Below are 26,512 nucleotides of genomic sequence, written 5' to 3'. Positions count from 1 at the left end.
TGTTCTGCTCTGGTTGCCTCTGTAAGAACAGCTAATCAGTGGGATCGGACCCCCAATGATTTTATATTGATGAACTCGCATAAATAAAGCTCATCAATGTGAAATTACCTGAAAAACCTTTTATATACAAAAAATAAAAACATTCTATTCTCACCTCAGGAGCCATGTAACCTATTGTCCCAGCGAAACCGGTGGCTGTTTGGTCTCCGTGCATGTTGTCAAGTGCAAGACCGTAATCCGTGATCTTAATATGGCCCGTCTCAGCCACCAGGATGTTCTCGGGCTTTAGGTCTCTGTAAGAAAAAGAAAAATTACCTGAGTATAAAGTAACTGTTCATCTTATATCTGTGGTCACATGATGACAGATGGGAATAAACCTATTTTCTCTTCCTGCTGTACTTTGCTCATCTGAGATGACTCCATTACTATGTACCCTACCTGCGCACTGTAGGGATCACTGCATGACATGTGACAGGACGACTAGACCCCAGGTACAGCGCATCATTCTGTCAGTGGGTAACAAAACATCAGATTGCACTGGGACCAATGTTATTCTATGGGGCCGTGTACATGTCTGATTGCTTCCGATCGCAACATGCCTGAGTTGGATCAGATTATCGGATCATGCTTCAATATGCGAGTCAATGAGTCCATGGAAAACATCACACTACACTCGGATGACATCTGAGTGCAGTCTGATTGCAGAAGAGGGAGACATTTTTTTCCCATCGTCTCCTCATGCGAAAAAATGAGATCACACTGTGATCACTCTGATCAAATTCTGTTCAGAGTTTAATCAACGTGCGATTAGGATAATCGTCCGGATTCTCTTAGATGAGAAAAAATACGCTGGTGTGACCCAGCCTAACACTGACTAGATTACCTGTGGATGACGCCTCTCGAATGGAGGAACTGGATCCCACACACCAGTTCGGCGGTATAGATTCTGACAAAGAGAAAATGAATAAGTATCAGATCCCATAGAGAGGAAACTTGGGAATCATATCAGTCATTAGACGCATTATTCTATATTATTCCTCTTAACTTAGAGGGTTTTATAAAGGGGTTATCCGGTCTCAGAAGAAAAGTCTGCAGTCACTGTATATGACCGCCGAATCATGACGGTGTAAGAAGTGCACACTGTCAGTACTGCATTCTCGAGAAGGTAGGACTGAATGAATGAATGAGTGTATGAAAATTACATATTCGCGATTATGTTCTGACTGTACCCTGCCTGTCTCTCAATTCTTTACTACTGAGAGAAGCCGGGTAAGGCCATGTTCACACGATCCTTTTTTTCATGCGGAATTGCCGCGATTTTCCCGCTGCGGGTCCGCAGCTGTTTTCCATGCAGGGTACATTACATTGTACCCTATGGAAAACAGGAACTGCTGTGCCCACAATGCGGAAAAAAAAAAAAAAAAACCGCGCTGAATAGCTGCGGGAAAAAAGAAGTACCATGTCACTTCTTTTTTCGGAGCCGCAGCGGTTCTGCACCCATTGACCTCCATTGTGAGGTCAAATCCGCAGTAAAACCCGCAGATGAAAAAAATATCTGCGGGTTTTACTGCGGTTTGTGGTGCCGAACCGCTGCAGCAGGAAGTGCGGGGAAGCGGGCGGAAGTGCGTGGGCGGAGTGTGGCTGCCCCCCCGTGCTCCGATCCCGCCCCCCCGTGCTCCAATCCCACCGCCCCATGCTCCGATGCCCCCCCCAGTGCTCCGATGCCCCCCCGTGCCCTAATCTCCCCCCCTTATACTTACCCGGCGTCCCGGTGTCCGGCCGGCCGTCTTCTCCCTGGGCGCCGCCATCTTGCAAAATGGCGGGCGCATGCGCAGTGCGCCCGCCGAATCTGCCGGCCGGCAGATTCGTTCCAAAGTGCATTTTGATCACTGAGATAGGTTATATCTCAGTGATCAAAATAAAAAAAAATAGTAAATGACACCCCCCCCCCCTTTGTCACCCCCATAGGTAGGGACAATAAAAAAAATTAAGATTTTTTTTTTTTTCCACTAAGGTTAGAATAGGGTTAGGGGTAGGGGTAGGGTTAGGGGTAGGGGTAGGGGTAGGGGTAGGGGTAGGGGTAGGGTTAGGGGTAACTGCATAAAAAAAAAGGATCAAAAAAAGGATCAAAAAAAGAATCAAAAAACGCATCAAAAAAGGACAAAAAAAGGACCTGCGTTTTCTGCCAAGAGCTGCAGTTTTTTAAAAAACAGTCCTGAAAAAAAAAGGATGGAAATCAGGAACGTGTGAACATACCCTAAGACTAGTCAGCACGTGACCACAAATGTGCAAATTGTACACAGGATCGCCCACCTGATTGGGGAACACAGGGAAGTCGTGACCATGTGCACATTGCCCCCTGTCACAATCTGGCAGTCTGCAGTCATGTATAGTGACTGATGACTTTTCTTCTGAGATCGGACAACTCCTTTAACACATTACCTGGCACTGGCGATGTCTAGTGGCCCATTCCTTTCCAGAAGTTGGAGAAAGTCCCCGCATCTCATGTACTCCATTCCAAAGAAAATATTCATCTGTAACATGGAACATTTGCATTTATTATACACTAAAGACAAATACAGATTTTACTACCTAAAGGGGTTTTCTATCCAAGAAAGTTAAATTAAAGCATATTGCTTTGATATGTAGTCACTCATTCAATGAAAAAGGTGTTTTAACTGCTGGGACCCCTAAAATTCTAAACAATTATGTAGAATATATTACTAAATTTAGAAATTAATGTTCCAGCCAATGTTTGGTAATCATTATTTTTATTTTAATTGTAGACATAGGCCCGGGAACATAATTAGCTTTTTTTAATCACTTTCGTTTTGGTGTTGTGTATTTGTTGCTGGTTTTGGTGCCAGAATCTTCATAATGGCGCGCACAGTTCAAGAATTTGAGGCAAAGTCGAAAAAGGTCTTTTTTTCTGCCTTGAACTGTTTTTGCAACTTTTTGGCCCCTAAAATCACACATTTTCAAAATTGACCCAAAATTTGGCCCACAAATTGTAATACTTAAAAAATTCACCAAACGGTATTGGAATGAAGATTATGTCCTATTTGCGACTTTTTAAAATAATCACAATTGATGAATAGGGTAAAAATATCTGGAATCACTAAACTCTGAGCACAAAGTGGAAAAAAAAAAAAAGTTTACAGTATACAGTAATATCACAACAATATCACACAGTAATAACCCACAATATACTCCCCAAATTACCCAAATCACACATTCAATATCAGCCCTCCCATATAAAGCCTACTATCCCTAATGAGTAGTACAGGGCCTCATAAGAAAAGGGGATACAGAGTATACTTAACCACCACGTACGTCCATGATCTTCACAGCAAGCAAGGGAGCCAAAAGAGAGTGAACCACATGCTCTTGTCCCTTTTATGTGACCAGCTAAAAGAGGTGAGTCCAGCCCCAGGTGTGAGGAATGAGATCACAAGTCTATTGTCTACTGGCAAAGGTACATCCCCTCAATAACCTGTCTTACCAGCTCATGAAAGACCTACTTTGCAATACTGCAGGCTGGAGGATGGGTTTCGCTGTGTATATACACAAAATATGCATTAAACACATCACAATATAAAAATATACATTTTGGCGCACTACCCTTTTACATTCACCCTGTTGTCAAGAACACGACAATGACATTTAAGGGAAGTGTTGTGCTGGGATTTATTTGCCTACTCAACCCCAATTATAGCTAGTAACAGTTGAGGATGGAATGAAGCATAATTCTGCACTAAGGTACCTAGACATCATCCACACGACCATCATCTCTTCCCTGCCTTTCACCGTAACCCACATCTCTATCCACAGAGTACACCTTCTTCTTCTTTCTTGGATCTTAATCAAAGTCTTTTTGTTGTCAAATCAAAGTCTTTTGTTATCAAAGTCTCTTTGTTATGTCTTTTCTCTGTGGTCATGTCATTATCAGTTTTCAGGTGTTGGCCTATCCCATTGTCATCTTACTGGTCAGACTCTGGAATGGCTTCACCCTTACAGACCATAGGTCAGACAACATCATCCTGTGTGCACCCGTCACCCTGCCAGACTTCACGTTACTATCCTATAGCTTAATTCAGCAGGATTTTGAGTATGTCTGGAAGATGAGACTGGTGGATGTCACAGATTTTTTTTTTTTTGGCTTTGCGGACTCAGGCACTTCAAACGAATTTCAGCTGACATGCATCAGACACGACTTCCATCAGGCAGTTCTCCTGTAATCTTGATCGAAGATCGTTGATGAGGTTCCTCCATAGATAGATACACAGATCTTTACTAGGCAGGTCAGAATTTCTGGAGTAGGGAGTGATGTCACATTACCTAAGTTGACTGTGGGAAAAACACCGTCTAATTCTAACCGACATTCAATCCATCCCTTACAAACTTCACCATTGCTAGGGCTAAAGTGGCAAATACCTAGTTGATGGGACCTGTCCCTAGAGAACCTTACTCTTTTTCCCCATTCACACAAAACACATATTACAATTCCACAATGCATATAGAGACTTAAGCTAAAATAGCATGGCAGCTAATGATCCATAATGCACATGCAGATCATTGATCCACGTACAGTTGGAGTTATCTACTGGCTGTAAATGCATGAACACCTTCAGATGAACACACTTACTGAGTATGTCCATGTACAGGTAGTCCTGCACCCACACCTAAAGTGTATATATGCACACATACAGACACCCCTACCAGTTTTCCACAATTCAAAAGAGTAACATACAACCCTCGCAGCTACTTAACACCCTAGGAAAACTAAACGTAAAACTAAGGTACACTGACATTAGTTGTATCCTGCATCACATATTACACAAAACCATGTTATCCTTCCAAACTTCAAGGTCTAAGCACAGTATAAGGCTGGAGTCACACTAGCGAGTTTTACGGACGTATGAGTGCAGAAAATACGTCCGTAAAACACGCCTAACAAACGTCCCAATTATTCTCTATGCCCCTGCTCCTATCTGCCGTATTTTACTGATCAGTATTATACAGCTTTCTACGGCCGTAGAAAATCGCAGCATGCTGCTTTTGTCACCGTATTGCGCAAAAAAACGCCAATGAAAATCTATGGAAGCCCCAAAAATACGGATTACACACGGACCAGCAGTGTGACTTGCGAGAAATACGCAGCGGTGTTAGAGAGAAAAGCCGGCAATTCAGCGCGGTGTACAGTAAAATCACACTGACAGCTTACAGTAGAATAGGTAGAATAAATGTGTACACATAGAATAGATATATACAGTGGGGCAAAAAAGTATTTAGTCAGTCAGCAATAGTGCAAGTTCCACCACTTAAAAAGATGAGAGGCGTCTGTAATTTACATCATAGGTAGACCTCAACTATGGGAGACAAACTGAGAAAAAAAAAATCCAGAAAATCACATTGTCTGTTTTTTTAACAATTTATTTGCATATTATGGTGGAAAATAAGTATTTGGTCAGAAACAAAAAATCAAGATTTCTGGCTCTCACAGACCTGTAACTTCTTCTTTAAGAGTCTCCTCTTTCCTCCACTCATTACCTGTAGTAATGGCACCTGTTTAAACTTGTTATCAGTATAAAAAGACACCTGTGCACACCCTCAAACAGTCTGACTCCAAACTCCACTATGGTGAAGACCAAAGAGCTGTCAAAGGACACCAGAAACAAAATTGTAGCCCTGCACCAGGCTGGGAAGACTGAATCTGCAATAGCCAACCAGCTTGGAGTGAAGAAATCAACAGTGGGAGCAATTATTAGAAAATAGAAGACATACAAGACCACTGATAATCTCCCTCGATCTGGGGCTCCACGCAAAATCCCACCCCGTGGGGTCAGAATGATCACAAGAACGGTGAGCAAAAATCCCAGAACCACGCGGGGGGACCTAGTGAATGAACTGCAGAGAGCTGGGACCAATGTAACAAGGCCTACCATAAGTAACACACTACGCCACCATGGACTCAGATCCTGCAGTGCCAGACGTGTCCCACTGCTTAAGCCAGTACATGTCCGGGCCCGTCTGAAGTTTGCTAGAGAGCATTTGGATGATCCAGAGGAGTTTTGGGAGAATGTCCTATGGTCTGATGAAACCAAACTGGAACTGTTTGGTAGAAACACAACTTGTCGTGTTTGGAGGAAAAAGAATACTGAGTTGCATCCATCAAACACCATACCTACTGTAAAGCATGGTGGTGGAAACATCATGCTTTGGGGCTGTTTCTCTGCAAAGGGGCCAGGACGACTGATCCGGGTACATGAAAGAATGAATGGGGCCATGTATCGTGAGATTTTGAGTGCAAACCTCCTTCCATCAGCAAGGGCATTGAAGATGAAACGTGGCTGGGTCTTTCAACATGACAATGATCCAAAGCACACTGCCAGGGCAACGAAGGAGTGGCTTCGTAAGAAGCATTTCAAGGTCCTGGAGTGGCCTAGCCAGTCTCCAGATCTCAACCCTATAGAAAACCTTTGGAGGGAGTTGAAAGTCCGTGTTGCCAAGCGAAAAGCCAAAAACATCACTGCTCTAGAGGAGATCTGCATGGAGGAATGGGCCAACATACCAACAACAGTGTGTGGCAACCTTGTGAAGACTTACAGAAAACGTTTGACCTCTGTCATTGCCAACAAAGGATATATTACAAAGTATTGAGATGAAATTTTGTTTCTGACCAAATACTTATTTTCCACCATAATATGCAAATAAATTGTTAAAAAAACAGACAATGTGATTTTCTGGATTTTTTTTTTCTCAGTTTGTCTCCCATAGTTGAGGTCTACCTATGATGTAAATTACAGACGCCTCTCATCTTTTTAAGTGGTGGAACTTGCACTATTGCTGACTGACTAAATACTTTTTTGCCCCACTGTATATATATATATATATATACACATATATGTCAGTGAGACACATATATGTATATATATTATTACTTCATACAGCGCTAGATTGAATTACCGGCTTTTGCTATCTCCTTCCTAAACCCGACATGATTTGAGAAATGGTTTACATACAGTAAACCATCTCATATCACCATTTTTTTTGCAAATTCCACACTACTAATGTTAGTTGTGTGTATATGCAAAATTTGGCCGTTCTAGCTATTAAATTAAAGGGTTAAATGGCGGAAAAAATTGGCGTGGGCTCCCGTGCAATTTTCTCCGCCAGAGTAGTAAAGCCAGTGACCGAGGGCAGATATTAATAGCCTGGAGAGGGTCCATGGTTATTGCCCCCCCCAGCTGGCTAAAAACATCTGCCCCCAGCCACCCCAGAAAAGGCACATCTGGAAGATGCGCTTATTCTGGCACTTGGCCACTCTCTTCCCATTCCCGTGTAGCGGTGGGATATGGGGTAATGAAGGGTTAATGCCACCTTGCTATTGTAAGGTGACATTAAGCCAAATTAATAATGGAGAGGCGTCAATTATGACACCTATCCATTATTAATCATACCGGCCGGATGCGGTAGTTAAGTGCCGCTGTCTGCGTTTGACAGCGGCATTTAACTAGTTAATAGGCGCGGGCAGATCGCGATTCTGCCCGCGCCTATTATGGGCACATGTCAGCTGTTCACAACAGCTGACATGTCCCGGCTTTGATGCGGGCTCACCGCCGGAGCCCGCATCAAAGCGGGGCTTCTGACCTCGGACATACTATCCCGTCCGAGGTCAGAAAGGGGTTAAAGGGAACCTGTCACCCCCCAGGGCATATTAAGGTAAAATAGCCACCTTCAGCAGCACTAAGGCTGCATTCTGTGAAGATGGCTCTAAGGCCAGTCTCACACGTCCACGCAAGGCTCAAGCGCCTCATCTCTGTCTTGTGCCGTCACCCGCGCTCTGCAATAATTTCTCGGGCATGCGCCGTGCGCGCTGCCCTGGAACTTACATCAAGTGATGTAAGTAGATGGCTCCTGCGCACAGCGCCAGATTCCCAGCCCCGCAGTGTGAATGCATCATAACACATTGTGGGGCAGGATCTGGGGCCTCCGCTGTGCGCAGGTGCGATCTACTTACCTCACTTGATGTAAGTTCCAGGGCAGCGCGCACGGCACATGCTGTGAAATAATTGCAGACGCAGGTGACGGCACAAGACAGAGGAGGCGGTGCCCGGTGAGATGATGGACGACTGCGAGGCGCTTGAGTCAGGGTGAAATCATACCTCCCTGACTCAATAGAGGTATGGCTCGAAATTTATAAAATAGGGATTTTTGTGTGTACTCACTGTAAAATCCTTTTCTCCGAGCCACTCATTGGGGGACACAGGACCATGGGTGTTATGCTGCTGTCACTAGGAGGCTGAGACTAAGCTGAGACAAAAAAGGTTAGCTCCTCCCTTGCAGTAAACACCCTCATGCTGGCTTCCAGAGACCCAATTCAGTGCAAAAGCAGTAGGAGAATAACAACAAAATATCAAGAAACATTAGAGTATAACATGTCAAAAAACAGTCAAAACCTGAAAAAGGTAACGAGCCGTAAGGCTAACAGGGTGGGTGCTGTGTCCCCCAATGAGTGGCTCGGAGAAAAGGATTTTACGGTGAGTACACACAAAAATCCCTATTTCTCCTTCGCCACATTGGGGGACACAGGACCATGGGACGTCCCAAAGCAGTCCCTGGGAGGGAAACACAACCAAATAACTCCGTGTACCATCTGACTACAAATGCGCAACGGCCGCTTACAGAATACGTCTGCCAAGGGCCGCGTCCGCAGAGGAGTGAATGTGGACATTGTAGTGCTTTGTGAAAGTATGCAGGCTGGACCACGTTGCAGCCTTGCACACCTGCTCCGCTGTTGCCTGCTGCCGGATGGCCCAGGAAGCACCCATCGACCGAGTGGAGTGTGCTCTAATCCCCGCCGGGATAGGACTGCCCCTGACCCGATAGGATTCCTGGATAGCAGATCAGATCCATCTGGCTATCGTGGCTTTAGACGCAGCCAAACCCTTTCTGTGACCCTCCGGGAGCATGAAAAGGGCGTCCGATTTTCTGAAATGAGCCGTTCTGGAAATGTACCTCCTGAGGGCCCGTACCACGTCCAGGGTATTAAGGGCTTTTTCGACCCTGTGCCTAGGTTGCGGGCAAAAAGAGGGGAGAATGATGTCCTCGTTAAGGTGAAAAGATGAGACCACCTTAGGGAGAAAGGCCGGAGAAGGGTGTAGAACTACCTTGTCCTGGTGGAAGGCAAGAAACGGAGCCCGGCAGGATAAAGCGGCCAATTCTGAAACCCGTCTGATAGACGTCACGACTACAAGGAAGGCAACATTCCAGGAGAGGACAGAGAGCGGAACGTCCTGAAGGGGTTCAAACGGAGGTTCCTGAAGAACCCCCAGGACCAAGTTGAGATCCCAGGTCTCTAACGGCATTCTGTAGGGAGGTACCACATGGGAGACCCCCTGAATGAAAGTCTTGACTTGAAGGTTGGCAGCGATCCTGCGTTGGAACAGCACGGATAACGCTGAGATCTGACCTTTGAGAGAACTCAGTGCCAAACCGGAACCCAAACCGGACTGAAGGAAATCCAAGACGCAAGGGATAGAGAAGACTAGCGGAGGGTGACCTCGGAGCCTGCACCATGAGAAGGTCTTCCAGGTGCGGTGGTAAATGGAAGCGGAAGACGCCTTGCAAGCGCTTAACATGGTGGGAATGACCTGCTGAGAGAAACCAGCTCGAGTTAGAATCCAGGTTTCAACAGCCACACCGTTAAACGTAGGGCCCCTGAGCTCTGGTGGCAGATCGGTCCTTGGCGAAGCAGGTCTGGGAACCGCCAGGGGATGTCGGCTTCGAGCTGAACGAGCTCCGCGTACCAAGCACGACGTGGCCAATCTGGGGCGACCAGAATGACCGGAACCCCCTCCGTCTTGATCTTTCGGATCACCTTCGGCAGTAAGGGAAGAGGAGGAAACACGTATGGGAGTTGAAACTGATGCCACGGGAATATCAGCGCGTCCACTCCGATAGCCTGAGGATCCCGAGAATGAGCAATGAAGTTGTGAACCTTGGCGTTCAATCTGGACGCCATCAGATCCACGTCCGGGGTCCCCCAGCGAAGACAGATCTGTCGAAAGACCTCTGGATGGAGTTCCCACTCCCCCGAAGCAAGGCCCTGACGGCTCAGAAAGTCTGCCGCCCAGTTTTCGACTCCCGGAATGTGCACCGCGGAAATGGTGGAGTGGTTGGCTTCGACCCAACGAAGAATGTGGGAGACCTCCTGCATCGCCGCCCTGCTGCGGGTACCCCCCTGGTGGTTTATGTAAGCCACCGCTGTGACGTTGTCCGATTGGACTCGTATCGGGTGACCCGCAAGCAGGGCATGAAAGCGACTCAGGGCAAGCCTGATCGCACGAATCTCCAGAATGTTGATAGGGAGCCTCGACTCCCGAACAGTCCAACGGCCCTGGGCAGAGTGGTGAAGAAACACCGCACCCCAGCCGAGGAGACTGGCGTCGGTAGTTAGCACTAACCAGCGGATCGGGAGAAAGGACTTCCCCTGGAGAAGAGATGGACCCAGGGTCCACCATACAAGAGATTGTCTGACCCGCGGAGACAACGGGCAAGGACGGTCGAGAGATGAGAGACTCCTGTCCCAATTGTCCAGCAGAGCCTGCTGCAAGGGACGGAGATGGAGTTGAGCGAAAGGCACCGCTTCGATTGCTGCAACCATTTTGCCCAGGATCTTCATAGCGAACCGAATGGATCGCGGGCGAGGATGGCAGAGAGTCCGGGCTCCTAGCTGAAGCACTTGGGCCTTGGACCGAGGAAGCAAGACCAGACCCCTTGAAGTGTCCAGGATCATTCCCAGAAAGGAGATGCGTCGGGCAGGAACGGGAGAGGACTTGCTCAAGTTGATCAACCAGCCCAGGCGCGAAAGGGAATCCAAGGTAATGTGGACGCTTGCCTCGCAGGCCGGATAAGACGGACCCTTTATGAGGAGGTCGTCCAAGTAAGGTAACACGACCACTCCTCGCGAATGAAGAATGGCCATGACGGCCGCCATGACCTTCGTGAATACCCTGGGTGCAGTGGCAAGACCGAAGGGTAAGGCCGTGAATTGGAAGTGGTCCTCTAGAATGGCAAAGCGGAGGAACCTTTGATGTGGCGGGAATATTGGAATGTGAAGATAGGCATCCTTGATGTCTATCGATGCCAAGAATTCCCCTCTCTCCATCGAGGAGATGACCGACCGGAGCGATTCCATCCTGAAGTGTCGTACTTTTACGCACTTGTTCAGGAGCTTCAGATCCAAAATGGGGCGCACTTTCCCGTCCTTTGGCACGACGAAGAGGTTTGAGTAGAAACCTTTGAACCTCTCGTGTTCCGGAACTGGAACAATGACCCCGCTCTGGCGGAGGGCGTGGATGGCGCAAAGAAGGGCGCGAGACTGAGCTCCCGAACTGGGGAGACGAGAGGGAAAAAACCGAGTTGGAGGAGGAGCGGAGAACTCTATTTTGTAGCCAGACGACACCAGATCCCTGACCCATTCGTCATGAACGACGGAGAGCCAGGCTTGCTGAAAAAGAAGTAGACGTCTGCCTACTCTGGTGGTATCGACTGGCGCCGTTCCTGAGTCATTGTGAAGGGAATCTGGCAGGCCTTGAGCCTTTGGTTCTGGGCTGGCTAGGCTTTCCTCTCCAGGACGGATTCGGCCTGAAAGAGGGACGAACGTCTCTATCTGAGTGAGCGGAGCGGTCTGATCTGGAAAAACCGGCAGGGTTGGACCAGACTGGACTGGTACGAAAGGGCCGAAAACGAAAATATAGCTGGCGCTGGAAGGCCGCCTTGGGCCTCTGTCGGGGAAGAAACTTGCTCTTTCCCCCTGTAGCGTCGGAAATAAGCTGGTCTAGCTTTTCTCCAAAAAGACGCCCGCTCTGAAACGGGAGAGAAATCAGAGATTTTTTAGAGGAGGAATCTGCGCGCCACTCTCTGAGCCAAATAGCCCTTCTGATAGTGATGGCGTTTGAGGCCGCCGATGCTGCGCAATTCGCTGCATCGAGAGATGCGTACATCACGTAATCACCAGCCATGGCAATCTGTTTAGCAAGGTCCGCCATCTCAGATGGGAGATCCTGTTCATGAATGGATTTCGCTAGAGCATCCGCCCAGGAAACCATTGCCTTGGCCACCCAAGCCGCGGCGAAGGAGGGAGATAGGGACGAACCTGAGGCTTCGTACACTGAGCGAGCTAGGGAATCTAGCTGGCGTTCTGTGGGATTCTTAATCGAAGCGCCATCCGGAACGGATAGGAGCGTTTTGGAAGCAAGGCACGAAACCGGAGGATCTACTAGTGGAGAATCCGTCCAGTCTTTCACGAGATCTGCCGAAAAAGGATACTTCGATACCAGGTCCTTTTTTCCCGTGAAACGCTTATCCGGACGCTCCCTGTGTCGCCTGACTATATCCAGAAAATCTGGGTGAGAGGCGAAAGTCTTGTGAGAACGCTTGGTTCTAGTAAAGGAGACTGAGTGGTCCGGAGCAGAATTAGAGTCATCCTCCACCTTAAGAGCATGATTGACTACCTCAATGAGGGAGTCAACAGTAGATCTAAACTCCGGAGCATCCGGGTCTAAGGATACATCAGACTCATATTCAGAGTCGTGAACGCTACGAGCCCCCAAAGAGGGTGAGCGAGAGGTGGAACTGCCAGAAGCTGACTGGTGTGGAGAGCGCTCAGGAGAGGTAGTGTGGATCCGTTTTCTGGATGACCGTGCCTCCTTCCGGAGAGAGCGGCCCCTGCTGGCCGACGATTCCCCTGTTACGGAGGGATCTCTTAACACCTGTAACGGATTGCCCCGTTCCCCAGGAGGGTTCTGAATGGATTTGATGGCATTGGCTAAAAAATCCACGGACTGCGAAAGTGAAGCGACCCACGCGGGGGGACTAGATACGCCGGAGTCGGTGGCGGTGGAGGGCTCCTGGGCACATGGGGCATCGCAGGCTGAGCAGAGGGGGGAACTTTGACGCCGAGGAAGTGGAGCCTGGCAGGTGGTACACGCAGAAAAAAAGGTCGTATGCACCTTAGAGGATTTTTTAGACCTTGACTGGGACATGGTGTACCTAATGCAAAATAGACCACAGGGTCTATAAACTACGGAAGCGAGGGCGGCACTGCAGAGGAGAGGCTGACGTAGTCTCCTTACCCGAGGTCCTGTGTCCCGCAGAAGAAGAAAGACGTAGGCGACGGCCGGCGATCACAGCGCTGCACGTGGGGAGCTGCGACTGAGAGAGCTGGAGCTGCGGCGTGCAGTGAAAAAAATCCAAGATGGCCACCGAGATCAGGGAGAGAGATCTCACAGGCGGCGAGAAGCGCCAGGACCGGGGGGGCGGCGCCGCAAGATGATGCAAAAAAGGGGGCGGAGCCAATCAGGATGCGGCCTGCAGCTAGGCCGAAGCCGGGGACTAAATTTGCGGCTTCGGCCCGGCGCGCAGCCGCTGAGGACCGGAATAAGTGGGGCCCAGAAAGAAGTGTGCCACTGCTAAGAGGGAGCCCTCCGGACCGCAGAACCGGCGACCCTCCCCCCCCGAGACACTTACCCCGATGGAGCAGCTGCTGCACAAGGGGCCTAGGTGAGGTGTGCCTGGGGTGAAAAAAAAAGGACGGTGCAGGGGTTGGGAAGCCTCCATCCACCAACCCCTGAAAGGGGGGTGGAGAGGAACCGTCCACCACCTGAATCAGCCGCATAAACAGTGGTGATGCAGTGTGGGCTGCACGGACGCCACAGGGAATAGTGCCTCTGTACAGCCGAGGGTGAAACCTGGTGGGCAGGGCAGATGTCCGGCAATAAAAAGGCCTGGCTGCAGAAGAGGATACTGGAGGTAAAACACCAGTGCTCGTCTGAACTTAGTGGGGAGATCGGTGCCCGGGAAAGGGCCCGTCGCCCAAAAGGGTCAGCTCAGGCAGTGGCTCCCACGTCGCAGGAGAGGAAACGGAGAGGTGAAACTCCCGTGCTCGCCTGTTGTTGGTTCGGGGGAGATCGGAACATGAAAGAATCCGTCGCCCCCTTCGTCCGGATAGAAAGAATAAAAATCAGTGTGCCTCCTACGGACACTAAGCTTGAACTGGGTCTCTGGAAGCCAGCATGAGGGTGTATACTGCAGGGGAGGAGCTAACCTTTTTTTGTCTCAGCTTAGTGTCAGCCTCCTAGTGACAGCAGCATAACACCCATGGTCCTGTGTCCCCCAATGTGGCGAAGGAGAAAGTGATTATTTCAGCATTCCAAGGCAAACTAAACATAAGAGCCACCTTCACAGAATGCTGCCTTAGTGCTGCTGAAGGTGGCTATTTTACCTTAAAAGGCTCTGGGGAGGTGACAGGTTCCCTTTAATATCAGATTTGTGGGGTCCGATCAGCTGTTACCGTCTCCTCTAAAAGCCGGATGTGAGCAGTGTACGGAGCACACAAGGTTTAGTGGTCACTCCTGGGTCCTGCAGGACAGCTCCCATTCAGATGAACAGGTCACCAACATCAGAGAAGTGGCCAAATCTTATAGCGCTAAGTAGTCACAATGATACCTTGGTCTGAAATGCGAAGGCTGAGTGGACGAGGAAGGGGCTTCCAGATGCCATCTGTAGAACTCGCCTCTCCACCATCACATCCAGCCTATCCCCTCCGGCCAGCAGGGCTCTTTTGCCGATGATCTTCACTGCAAATTCTTTGCGGGTTAAAGTATCTTCCGCCATCAGGACCTCTCCAAAGCTTCCAACTCCGAGCACATGGTGGAATAATAATCTCTCCTTGATGGAATGAGAGATTATGCTGGAGCTGGATGGCCGAACACCGCTGCCTCCTATCAGGAGGGATGAATGGGAAATGTCAGAATAAATCTAACATTACAGGACATTATTTACACTGAGGAAATCTGTTCTAAGTAAAGCTTGTTCTTCATTTCATAAATTGTGTTAAAGCGAAGCGGTCACCAGGTTTGGCCAATATGAGATACGACACCACCCTTCAGGGCTGATATACAGCATTCTATAATGCGATATATCTGCCTCAACCTGACCTGTGAGACAAGAAAAAGACCAAAGACCTTTTATTAGTCCCACCTGCGGGGCGGTCCGGTCCGAGGGGTGTCGATGTTCTTCGTCCAGCACCTCCCATCTTCCTACGATCCTTGTCCTTCTTGCTTCGCATGGATGACGAGTCCCTGCGTCATCCACACAGTCTCCTCGGCATCGCGCTCCTGTGCAGTCATACTTCTCTGCCATATTGAGCGCAGAATAATGTATTTCAGTGCGCAGGTGCCGAAAAAAGACAAAGAGCCTTGACGTATGCGCACTGCAGTACTTCGCTCTCCCCTCAAAAGGGCTGAGAAGTATGACTGCACAGGAGCGCGATGCCGAGGAAACTGTGCGGATGATGCACGGACGTGTTATCCACACAAAGCAAGGAGGACAGCGATCATAAGAAGATGGGAGGCGTCGGATTAAGAACATTGTCAGCCTTTGGACCGGACCGCCCTCCAGGTGAGTATAATAAAAGGTCTTTTTTTCTCTTACAGGTAGGGTTGAGGGCAGATATACCGCACTATAGAATACTGTATATCATCCCTAAAAGGTGGTGGCCGTATCTCACACAGGCCAAACTTGGTGACAGGTTCCCTTTAATGGATTTTATTAATAAGCAACTTAGTATTCATGTAATTAATCTTATACGGCTCTGTCTGTTAAAGGGAACCTGTCACCCCCAAAATCGAAGATGAGCTAAGCCCACCGGCATCAGGGGCTTATCTACAGCATTCTGGATTTTACCTGGACATTCGATTTACAGTGAATTTATTCTCAGCTAATTCGATTTCCTTTACTAAGCTCTCAGGTCCTGGGGTATGGTAAGACTCCCCAGGCATAATATGCAGGAAAAAATACCCTGAAAATTAATACTCCCTTCACATCTCCACTTTTCTGCTCTTTGTCGTCCACAAGGTCCTTGGCGCTGCTCCTTACCGCCAGCATGCGCTGATGGAACCCGGTCATCTTCACACTAGGCCGGGACTTCTGTCCGTGACTAGGCCTGTGAATTCCCTGCTCATGCATAGAAATATCCTGGGGCCTTCTTGCAGCTGGAAGTCCCTTGCTAGAGTCATGAAGCAAGTCATGATGTTACGACATGTGCCACAGCCTTAGGCCGGCGTCACACTCAGCGTATAAAAATACGGTCCGTAATTTACGGCCGTAATCCGCAGAAAAGTCCCCAAAATAGTGGTCCGTATGTCATCCGTAGGCAGGGTGTATCAGCGTATTCTGCGCATGGCATCCTCCGTATGTAATCCGTATGGCATCCGTACTGCGAAATTTTCTCGCAGGCTTGCAAAACCAACATACGGACATACAATGGATCCATGTTCTCAAAAAATCGTAAAAACATATATACTGTCTATTGTAAGATTGCTCTCACAGTGTATTGGGGGACACTCGCTTAGCACGGGATTCACGTCAGGCACGATTTTTTCAAACAAAACAGTCCATACGGTTTATTTTATACAGCATAAACCGTGTCGTAAGCCAAGTTGCATTTCACTGACTTACATGTAGTCCATTCTCTAACATAGCAAGATATGGTTAACCCGTTATCTTCACATTAACACGTTGCAGCAACTAATCACGCTGGTCCTCCTTTGACCAGTTGCCGTGGGTTACCACACAGTTCATATCACACAGGTTGCAGCAACTAAACACGCTGGTCCTCCTCTGACCAGTTCCCGTGGGTAACCACACAGTTCATATACCATAGCAACCAATTAGCAGCAACAGACTCTGGTACCTTCTGGGAGCTCCTGCTCCACCTGCCGACTCCTTGTCAGTCCTCGCTCTTCCGGAAAAGCTGCCAAACGGGTATCACCAACTTGCCTGGTCGGCACACATAGTCAGTCCAGACCCACCGAAGGACTGTAGCTTCCCCACACAGTAGCTGACACTGGCTCTGCAGATCCCGGTCTTCTCCTCATGCTATTCAGGGATCCGGTCCTACTCCCAGGACCTCCCAACACCCAGGTTACTCAGGATCACACAGGTGGCCAGTCCGGGTACTATTCAGGATGTCCGTCCCCAGCCGGGACCGTCTAATACCCAGGCCACCAGGTCTGAAGCCCCACCATGTGCTATTCAGGAAGCCTCCTCCCAGGTCTTCCAACACAGGCTCACACAGGTTACTCACAGCGACCATACACAGGGACTCCATACAGGGACCATGTGACCCACACCCTGGTCACATTATATATACACTTAAACCACTCCCCTGGGTGGGAGTGTGGGTGTGTGGCTAGTTTGTCCCGCCCATCTCACATAACTAGCCCTGCCAAACCTCCCATGACTATTATACAACACATACTTATAGGACTACAGGTCCCAGAACACCATATCGCTTTAGGCTGGCAGCGCAGAGTCCCCTCCTCTGCGACACATATATCGGCCATTCACCACAATGTCACATCATCACATCCATGCCTGTGATTCCCATGCACTCTCACGGCCTCAATACACCTCTGTGCGCATACTGGGGAGACTATGCAGCGCCCCCTACCTGTTACAGGGGTCACTGCATCACACTATATATATATATATATATATATATATATGTGAGACACATATATGTATATATATATTAATATTTCATACATAATATATATAATATAATATACATAATATAATATTTCATCACACTATATATATATATATATATAAGTGAGACACATATATGTATATATATATTAATATTTCATACATAATATATAATATAATATACATAATATAATATTTCATGCACGCCCCATGGTCATCTATACAATATAATGAATCTCCATGGTCCTTCCTACAATATCATGCACCTCCCATTGTTTTATATACAATATAATGCATTCCCATGGTCCTCTATTCAATATAATGCACAACCCAAGGTCTTCTAGAAAATATAATGCACCCCCCATGGTCATCCGTACAATATGATGAACCATTTCCTTTTGTCCTCTATACAATATAATGACATTCCCTTGGTCCTACATACAATATAATTCACCCACCAAGGTCATCTACACAATATAATGCACTCCCTATGGTCGTCCAAACAATATAAAGCACTCCTCATGGTGCTCCATATAATGCAATGCACTTGCCATGATCCTCCATACAATATAATGAACCTCCTATTGTCCTCTATACAATATAATTCAATCCCCCATGGTCCTCCATACAATATAACGCACTTCCCATAGTGCTCCATAGAATATAATGCGCTCCACATGGTTATACAGAGAATATAATGTACTCTCCATGGTCCTCCATAGAATGTAATGAGCTCCCCATGGTCCTCCATACAATATATTGCTGTCACATCAAGGAAAATAGAAAAAATTGGAATCCGACTCAACAGGACTGGATTTTCCTTTTCTTTTTACTTTTCAAAAGCTATATGGTGCATACATAAGATAAATTTACATGGTCGACATGACCCAGTTTCTGAGCCACAGGTGGATGAGCATAGAGCAACTGGGTGAGCTGGAATTAAGTTTCTATAAATATAATGCTCTCCCCATGGTGCTATATACAATATAATGAACCTCCTATTGTCCTCTTTGCAATATAATGAACCTCTTATTGTCCTCTATACAATATAATGCACCCACAAATCACCTACACAATATAATGCACTCCCTATGGTCCTCTATATAATATGATGCACTCCCCATGGACCTCCATGCAATATAATATACTCCCTATGGTCCTCCATACAACATAATGCCCTCCCCACAGTTGTTCATAGACAATAATGCACTCCCCATGGTCCATTATACAATATAATGCATTCCCCATGGTCCTCTATAGAATATAATGCACTCCCCATGATACTCTGTACAATAAAATGCACCCTCCATGGTCGTCCACACAATATAATGCACCCCCGTGGTCCTCCATACAATATAAAGCACCCCCAATGTCATCTATACAATATAATGCCTTCCCTATGGTCCTCCACACAATATAATGCACTCCCACGGTCCTCCATACAACATAATGCACTCCCCATGGTCCTCCATAGAATACAATGCATTCCCATGGTCATGTATGCAATATATTGCACTCGCAATGGTCCTCCATAAAATATAATGTGCTCTCCTTGGTCCTCCATAGAATATAATGCACCTCCCCATTGTCCTCTATACATTATAATGTACCCCTTTGGTCCTCTTTATAGTATAATGCACGTCCCATGGTCCTCTATACAATATATTGCACCCCCTATGGTCCTCTATTCAGTATAATAAACCCCCCATGGTCCTCTATGCAATATAATGCACTTTCCATGGTCCTCCATACAATATAATGCACGCCCTATTGTCATCTATACAATATAATTCACTACTTATGGTCCTCCGTGCAATATAATGCCCTAACTTGGCCCTCCATACAATATAATGCACCCCTATGGTCCGCCATACAATATAATGAACCACCTATAGTCCTCTATACAATATAATACAATCCCCCATGGTTCTTTATACAATATAATGGACCCCCATGGCCTTCGATGCCATATAATGCACTCTCCATGGTTATCAATTCAACATAATGCACCCCTCATGGTCATCTTTACAATTTAATGCACTCCCCATAGTCCTCCATACAATAAAATGCAGCCCTTCATAATCCTCCATATAGTATAATGCACTCCCCATGGTCTCTATACAATAAAATGCACCCCTATGGTCCTCCACACAATATAACACCCCCTGTGGTCCTCCATACAATATAAAGCACCCCCATGGACATTTATACAATACTAGATGGTGGCCCGATTCTAATGCATCGGGTATTCTAGAATATGCATGTCCCCGTAGTATATGGACAATGATGATTCCAGAATTCGCGGCAGACTGTGCCCGTCGCTGAATCAGAAACGTGAGATGTCTACGTCCTTTATTACATCATCGTCGCTGTGCCCGTTGTGGCCCGATTGTGGTCCGATTCTAACGCATCGGGTATTCTAGAATATGCATGTCCCCGTAGTATATGGACAATGATGATTCCAGAATTCGCGGCAGACTGTGCCCGTCTCTGATTGGTCGACGCAACCTTTGACATCATCGTCGCCATGGCAACCATTATGACATCATCGATACTGTGCCCGTCGCTGATTGGTCGAGGCCTGGCGGCCTCGACCAATCAGAGACGCGGGATATCTACGTCCTTTATGACATCATCGTTGCTGTGCTCGTCGCTGATTGGTCGAGGCCGCCAGAGAGGAGGGATTTCCAGGACAGACAGACAGACAGAAAGACAGACAGACAGACGGAAAAACCCTTAGACAATTATATATATAGATAATGCCCTTCCCATTGTCCGCCACACAATATAATGCACCCCTATGGTCCTCTATTAATTGGCCTCCCCCTCACTCGACTTTCCCCTCTCCAGTCCATCCTTAATGCAGCAGCCAGGGTCGTCCATCTGGCTAATCGTTACTCGGACACGTCCGCTCTTCTCCAGTCGTTACACTGGCTACCCATTCATTACATGATACAATTCAAAGTACTTGTTCTCACCCACTAAGCTCTCCACAGTGCGGTTCCCCCTTACATCTCCTCCCTCATTTCTGTCTATCAGCCTAACAGACCACTGCGCTCTGCAAATGACTTTCGATTAACCTCTGCACTAATCCGTACCTCCCACTCCCGACTCCAAGACTTCTCCCGTGCTGCACCAATCCTCTGGAATGCTCTACCCCAAAATATTAGGACCATCAATAATTTGCATAGTTTTAGGCGCTTGCTCAAAACACATTTGTTCAGAGCGGCCTATCACGTTCACTAATCAAAGTTATGTTATGTTTGTGTGTATGTAGCCCATTCACTATCCCCATTTATTCCCCACCCCCTGAAGATGGCTGGACCATGATTGTAAATACATCATTGTAAATACACACCTGTACTTTGCATCTCCCCCTCCTCATTGTAGATTGTAAGCTCTCACGAGCAGGGTCGTCTTATTTTGCTTTAATTATTGTATTGTTAACGTTGTTACTTATGACTTTTGTGTTTGAAACTGTTAAACTGTAAAGCGCTGCGGAATATGTTGGCGCTATATAAATAAAGATTATTATTATTAATGTAATGCACTCCCCACGGAACTCTATATAATATACTACACAACCATGGTCCTCCATGCAGTATAATGCTCCTCCCATAGTCCTCTATACAATATAATACAAGCCACGTGGCCCTCCATAGAATTGAATGCGCTCCCCATGGTGCTCCATAAGATATAATGCGCTCCCCATGGTCCTCTATAGAATGTAATGAGCTCCCCGTGTTCCTTCATACAATATAATGAACCTGCAATTGTCCTCTATACAACATAACGGCCTCCCCATGGTCCTCCAAAGAATAGAATGCACCCACCAAGCTGATCTATACAATATAATCCACTCCACATGGCTCTCCATACAATATAATACACTTTCCATGGTCCTCCATAGAGTGTAATGTGCTCCCTATGGTCATCCATAGAATGTAATGAGCTACCCATTGACCTCCATACAATATAATGCCTTCCCCATGGTCTTCCATACAATGTAATGCACACCCCATTTTCCTCCATAGAATATAATGCGCTCCACATGGTCCTCCATAGAATGCAATGTACCCCCATGGTGCTTCATACAATATAATGCGATACAATAATAAAGAAGCTAATGACACTTCATCAATATATGACTAACATCATCTACTATGGTAAGGTTCCATATAGATGAGAAGTGATATGAAACAACATGCAAATAAAAGAATATCTTTATTAAATAACAATAGTATAAAAACAAATTTAAAAAGATAGGGCAAGAAAAAAGGGCCTCCAAATGATGGGGAAAGGAAGCAACAGCAAGTAATGATAAAGCGCACAGTTAAAGAATATAATGCGAGCACCATGCATAAAAGAAGCAGGCGAACGTATATTCCTTAAATTCATGAAGGGGCTGGAAGGAGAGACTTAGCAAGCACTACAACGTTGCTTTATATGCTAAGTTTTGCAGATGCAATATTAAATAGCTGCCTGCAAGAAGGAAAGGAAAGAAACAAAGCCCAGGAGGAGTGAAGACAAGGTGAGGTGCTTATGGATTTATATGCCATAGAAGCTAGTTCCTTCACATCACATGTGCTGACAGATCTCAGTAAAAAGCAGGTGTATTAAATGTCCAGGAAGTTCAGAATGCTCATATAGTTAGATACCTGCTAGAAGACTGGAACTGTGAGACTGTGCGGTAGGGCCAGCTGCTGCTAGAGATCCCCTTGCCCGACGTGCACCGTTTCCCAAGGTTGCTTCTTCCAGGGGCCTGACCATTGTCCTCCATACAATACAATTCAGTCCCCATGGTCCTCCATAGAATATAATGCACCCCCATAGTCCTCCCTAGAATATAATGCACTCCCCATAGTCCTCTTAACAATATAATGCACACCCCATTTTCCTCCCGAGAATAAAGTAGACTCCCTTTGGTCCTTCATAGAATATAATGCACCCTCCATAGTCCTCCCTAGAATATAATGCACTCCCCATAATCCTCTTAAAAATATAGTGCACACCCCATTTTCCTCCCGAGAATATAGTAGACTCCCCATGGTCCTTCATAGAATATAATGCACCCCCCATTGTCCTCCATAGAATATAATGCACCCCCCATAGTCCTCCCTAGAATATAATGCACTCCCCATAGTCCTCTTAAAAAAATAATGCAAACCTCATTTTCCTCCCGAGAATATAGTTGACTCCCCATGGTTCTCCATAGAATATAATGCGCACCCCATGGTCCTCCATAGAATGTAATGCGCTCTTTGTGGTCCTCCATAAAATGCACTCCCAATGGTCCTCCATACAAGCTTATGCACCCCCCATGGTCCTCAATAGAATATAATGTTCTCCCCATGGTCATCCATAGAATGCAATGAGTGACCTATAGTCCTTCATACAACATAATGCCCTCTTCATGGTCCTACATACAATATAATACACTGCCATGGTCCTCCATAGGCTATAATCCACCCACATAGTGCTCCATAGAATATAATGCACTCCCCGTGATCCACCAAACAATTTAATGCACACCCCATGGTCCTCCAGAGAATTTAATGCACTGCATTATTCTGTATAGAGGACCAAACGTGGAGTGCATTATATTGTATGGAGTCGCATGTGACATGCATTATATTATATAGATAACTGGGGAGTGCATTATATCGTATGGGAAACCATGGGGGTGCATTATTCTATATAGAGGACCATGGGGGGTGTATTATACTGAATGCAAGACAATTGGACGTTCATTATATTGTATCGAGGACCATAGGGTGGAATGCATTATATTGTATAGAGGGCCATGAAGGTGCATTGTACTCTACAGAGGACCATGAGGGGTGCATTATATTCTATGGAGGACCATGGAGGGTACATTATATTGTAAGGAAGACCATGGGGGCTGCATTATTGTTTGTAGAGGACCAAAAGTGGAGTGCATTATATTGTACTAAATGGTGGCCCGATTCTAACGCATCGGGTATTCTAGAATATGCATGTCCACGTAGTATATTGCCCAGTCACATAGTATATTGCCCAACTACGTAGTATATTGCCCAGCCACGTAGTATATTGCCCAGCCACGTAGTATATTGCCCAGTCACGTAGTATATTGCCCAGTCACGTAGTATATTGCCCAGCCACATAGTATATTGCCCAGCTACGTAGTATATTGCCCAGCAACATAGTATATTGCCCAGCTGCACAGTATATTGCCCAGCTATATAGTATATTGCCCAGTCACGTAGCATATTACCCAGCTACGTAGTATATTGCCCAGCCACGTAGTATATTGCCCAGCCACGTAGTATATTGCCCAGCCACGTAGTATATTGCCCAGTCACGTAGTATATTGCCCAGTCACGTAGTATATTGCCCAGCCACGTAGTATATTGCCCAGTCACGTAGTATATTGCCCAGCTACGTAGTATATTGCACAGCAACATAGTATACAGCACAGAGCCACGTAGTATACAGCGCAGACACGTAGTATATTGCCTAGCTACATAGTATATTGCCCAGTCACGTAGTATATTGCCCAGTCACGTAGTATATTGCCCAGCCACATAGTATATTGCCCAGCTACGTAGTATATTGCCCAGCAACATAGTATATTGCCCAGCTGCATAGTATATTGCCCAGCTATATAGTATATTGCCCAGTCACGTAGCATATTGCCCAGCTACGTAGTATATTGCCCAGCCACGTAGTATATTGCCCAGCCACGTAGTATATTGCCCAGCCACGTAGTATATTGCCCAGTCACGTAGTATATTGCCCAGTCACGTAGTATATTGCCCAGCCACGTAGTATATTGCCCAGTCACGTAGTATATTGCCCAGCTACGTAGTATATTGCACAGCAACATAGTATACAGCACAGAGCCACGTAGTATACAGTGCAGACACGTAGTATATTGCCTAGCTACATAGTATATTGCCCAGTCACGTAGTATGTTGCCCGGTCACGTAGTATATTACCCAGCAACGTAGAATACATCACATAGCCACGTAGTATACAGCACAGAGCCAAGTAGTATATTGTCCAGTCACGTAGTATATTGCCCAATCATGACATATATAACACTGCCCACGCAGTATATAACAGTGGCCACGTAATATATAGCACAGCCCACACAGTATATAGCACAGCCCACAGCGTATAGCACACAGCCCCCGCAGTATATCACACTGCCCATGTAGTATATGGTAGCCACGTGGTATCTAACAGCCCACGTAGTATACAGCAGTGTGGGCACCATATCCCTGTTAAAAAAAATAATTAAAATAAAAAATAGTTATATACTCACCCCCTAGGATCCACCGAAGCTCCGGCAATACGCGCGCGGCTGCCGCCATCTTCCGTTCCCAGAATGCATTGCGAAATTACCCAGATGACTTAGCGGTCTCACGAGACCGCTACGTCTTCTGGGTAATTTCGCAATGCATCACTGGGAACGGAAGATGGCGGCAGGCGCGAGCGGCTCGGCGGACAACGGAGGGTGAGTATAGCAGGTTTTTTGGTTTTTTATTATTTTTAACATTACATTTTTTTACTATTTTTCAATTATCAATTATCTATTATCAATAGAAAAAAGTTGGGGACACACAGGGTTAATAGCGGCGGTAACGGAGCATAACGCGGTCCGTTACCGCCGGCATTAACCCTATGTGAGCGGTGACCGGAGGGGAATATGCGGGTGCCGGGCACTGGCACTGACTGCGGGGAGTAAGGAGCGGCCATTTTCTTCCGGACTGTGCCCGACGCTGATTGGTCTTGGCTGTTTTGCCGCGACCAATCAGCGACTTGGATTTCCATGACAGACAGAGGCCGCGATCAATGAATATCCGTGACAGACAGACAGAAGGACAGAAAGACGGAAGTGACCCTTAGACAATTATATAGTAGATGGAGTACCATGGGACATGCATTATATTATATAGATAACTGGGGAGTGCATCATATCGTATGGGAAACCATGGGGGTGCATTATTCTATATAGAGGACCATGGGGGTTGTATTATACTGAATGCAAGACAATTGGACGTTCATTATATTGTATCGAGGACCATAGGGGGAATGCATTATATTGTATAGAGGGCCATGAAGCTGCATTGTACTCCATACAATATAATGCACCCCCATGGTCCTCCATACAATATAATGCACTCCCAATGGTCCTCCATATGATACAATGAACTCCTCATGGTCCTCCATAGAATAAAACGCACTCCTCATGGTACTCCATTGAATATAATGCACCTCCTATGGTCCTCCAAACAAGATAATGCACTCCCCATGGTCCTCCATAGAAAATAATGCACTCCACATAGTCCTCCCATGGTCCTCCAAATATAATGCACCCCCCCATGGTCCTTCATAGAATATAATGCACCCCCCATGGTCCTTCATAGAATATATTGCACCCCCATGGTCCTCCATAGAATATAATGCACCCCTATGGTCCTTCATGAAATATAATGCACCACCCATGGTCCTCCATAGAATATAATGCACCTGCCATGGCCCTTTATAGAATATAATGCACCTACCATGGTCCTCCACAGAAAATAATGCACCCCATGGTCCTCCATGCAATAATGCACTCTCAATGGTCCTCCATAGAATAAAATGCACCTCCCATGGTCCATCATAAAAAATAATACACAGCCCATGGTACCCATATAATAAAATGCAGCCCTGTACCCTATGGACCTCCATAAAATATATTGCCATGACCATGGTCCTACATACAATATAATGCATCCCCATGGTCCTCCATACAATATAATGCACTCCCAATGGTCCTCCATAGAATACAATGAACTCCTCATGGTCCTCCATAGAATAAAATGCACTCCCCATGGTCCTCCATAGAATATAATGCACTCCACATAGTCCTCCCATGGTCCTCCAAACAATATAATGCACCCCCCATGGTCCTTCATAGAATATA

The 26,512-nt window shown here is 46.6% G+C and overlaps 1 protein-coding gene across 1 annotated transcript in view; it reads right to left on the bottom strand.

Annotated features, from left to right (window-relative positions):
• Window positions 1-26,512, bottom strand: part of LOC138642822 (protein kinase C theta type-like) — a 54,419-nt gene that overhangs the window by 5,800 nt on the left and 22,107 nt on the right. Inside the window, exons 2-5 of the mRNA XM_069731353.1 lie at window positions 14,512-14,786; window positions 2,443-2,534; window positions 884-946; window positions 155-293 (exon numbers count right to left, since the gene is read on the bottom strand). Coding sequence (XP_069587454.1) covers window positions 155-293; window positions 884-946; window positions 2,443-2,534; window positions 14,512-14,679 — 462 coding nt within the window. The 5' untranslated portion in view covers window positions 14,680-14,786. The remainder of the gene's footprint in view (window positions 1-154; window positions 294-883; window positions 947-2,442; window positions 2,535-14,511; window positions 14,787-26,512) is intronic.

Source organism: Ranitomeya imitator, chromosome 6 (assembly GCF_032444005.1).
Source record: "Ranitomeya imitator isolate aRanImi1 chromosome 6, aRanImi1.pri, whole genome shotgun sequence".
NCBI classification, from domain to species: Eukaryota; Metazoa; Chordata; class Amphibia; order Anura; family Dendrobatidae; genus Ranitomeya; species Ranitomeya imitator.
This window is presented reverse-complemented; position numbering and strand designations above follow the sequence as displayed.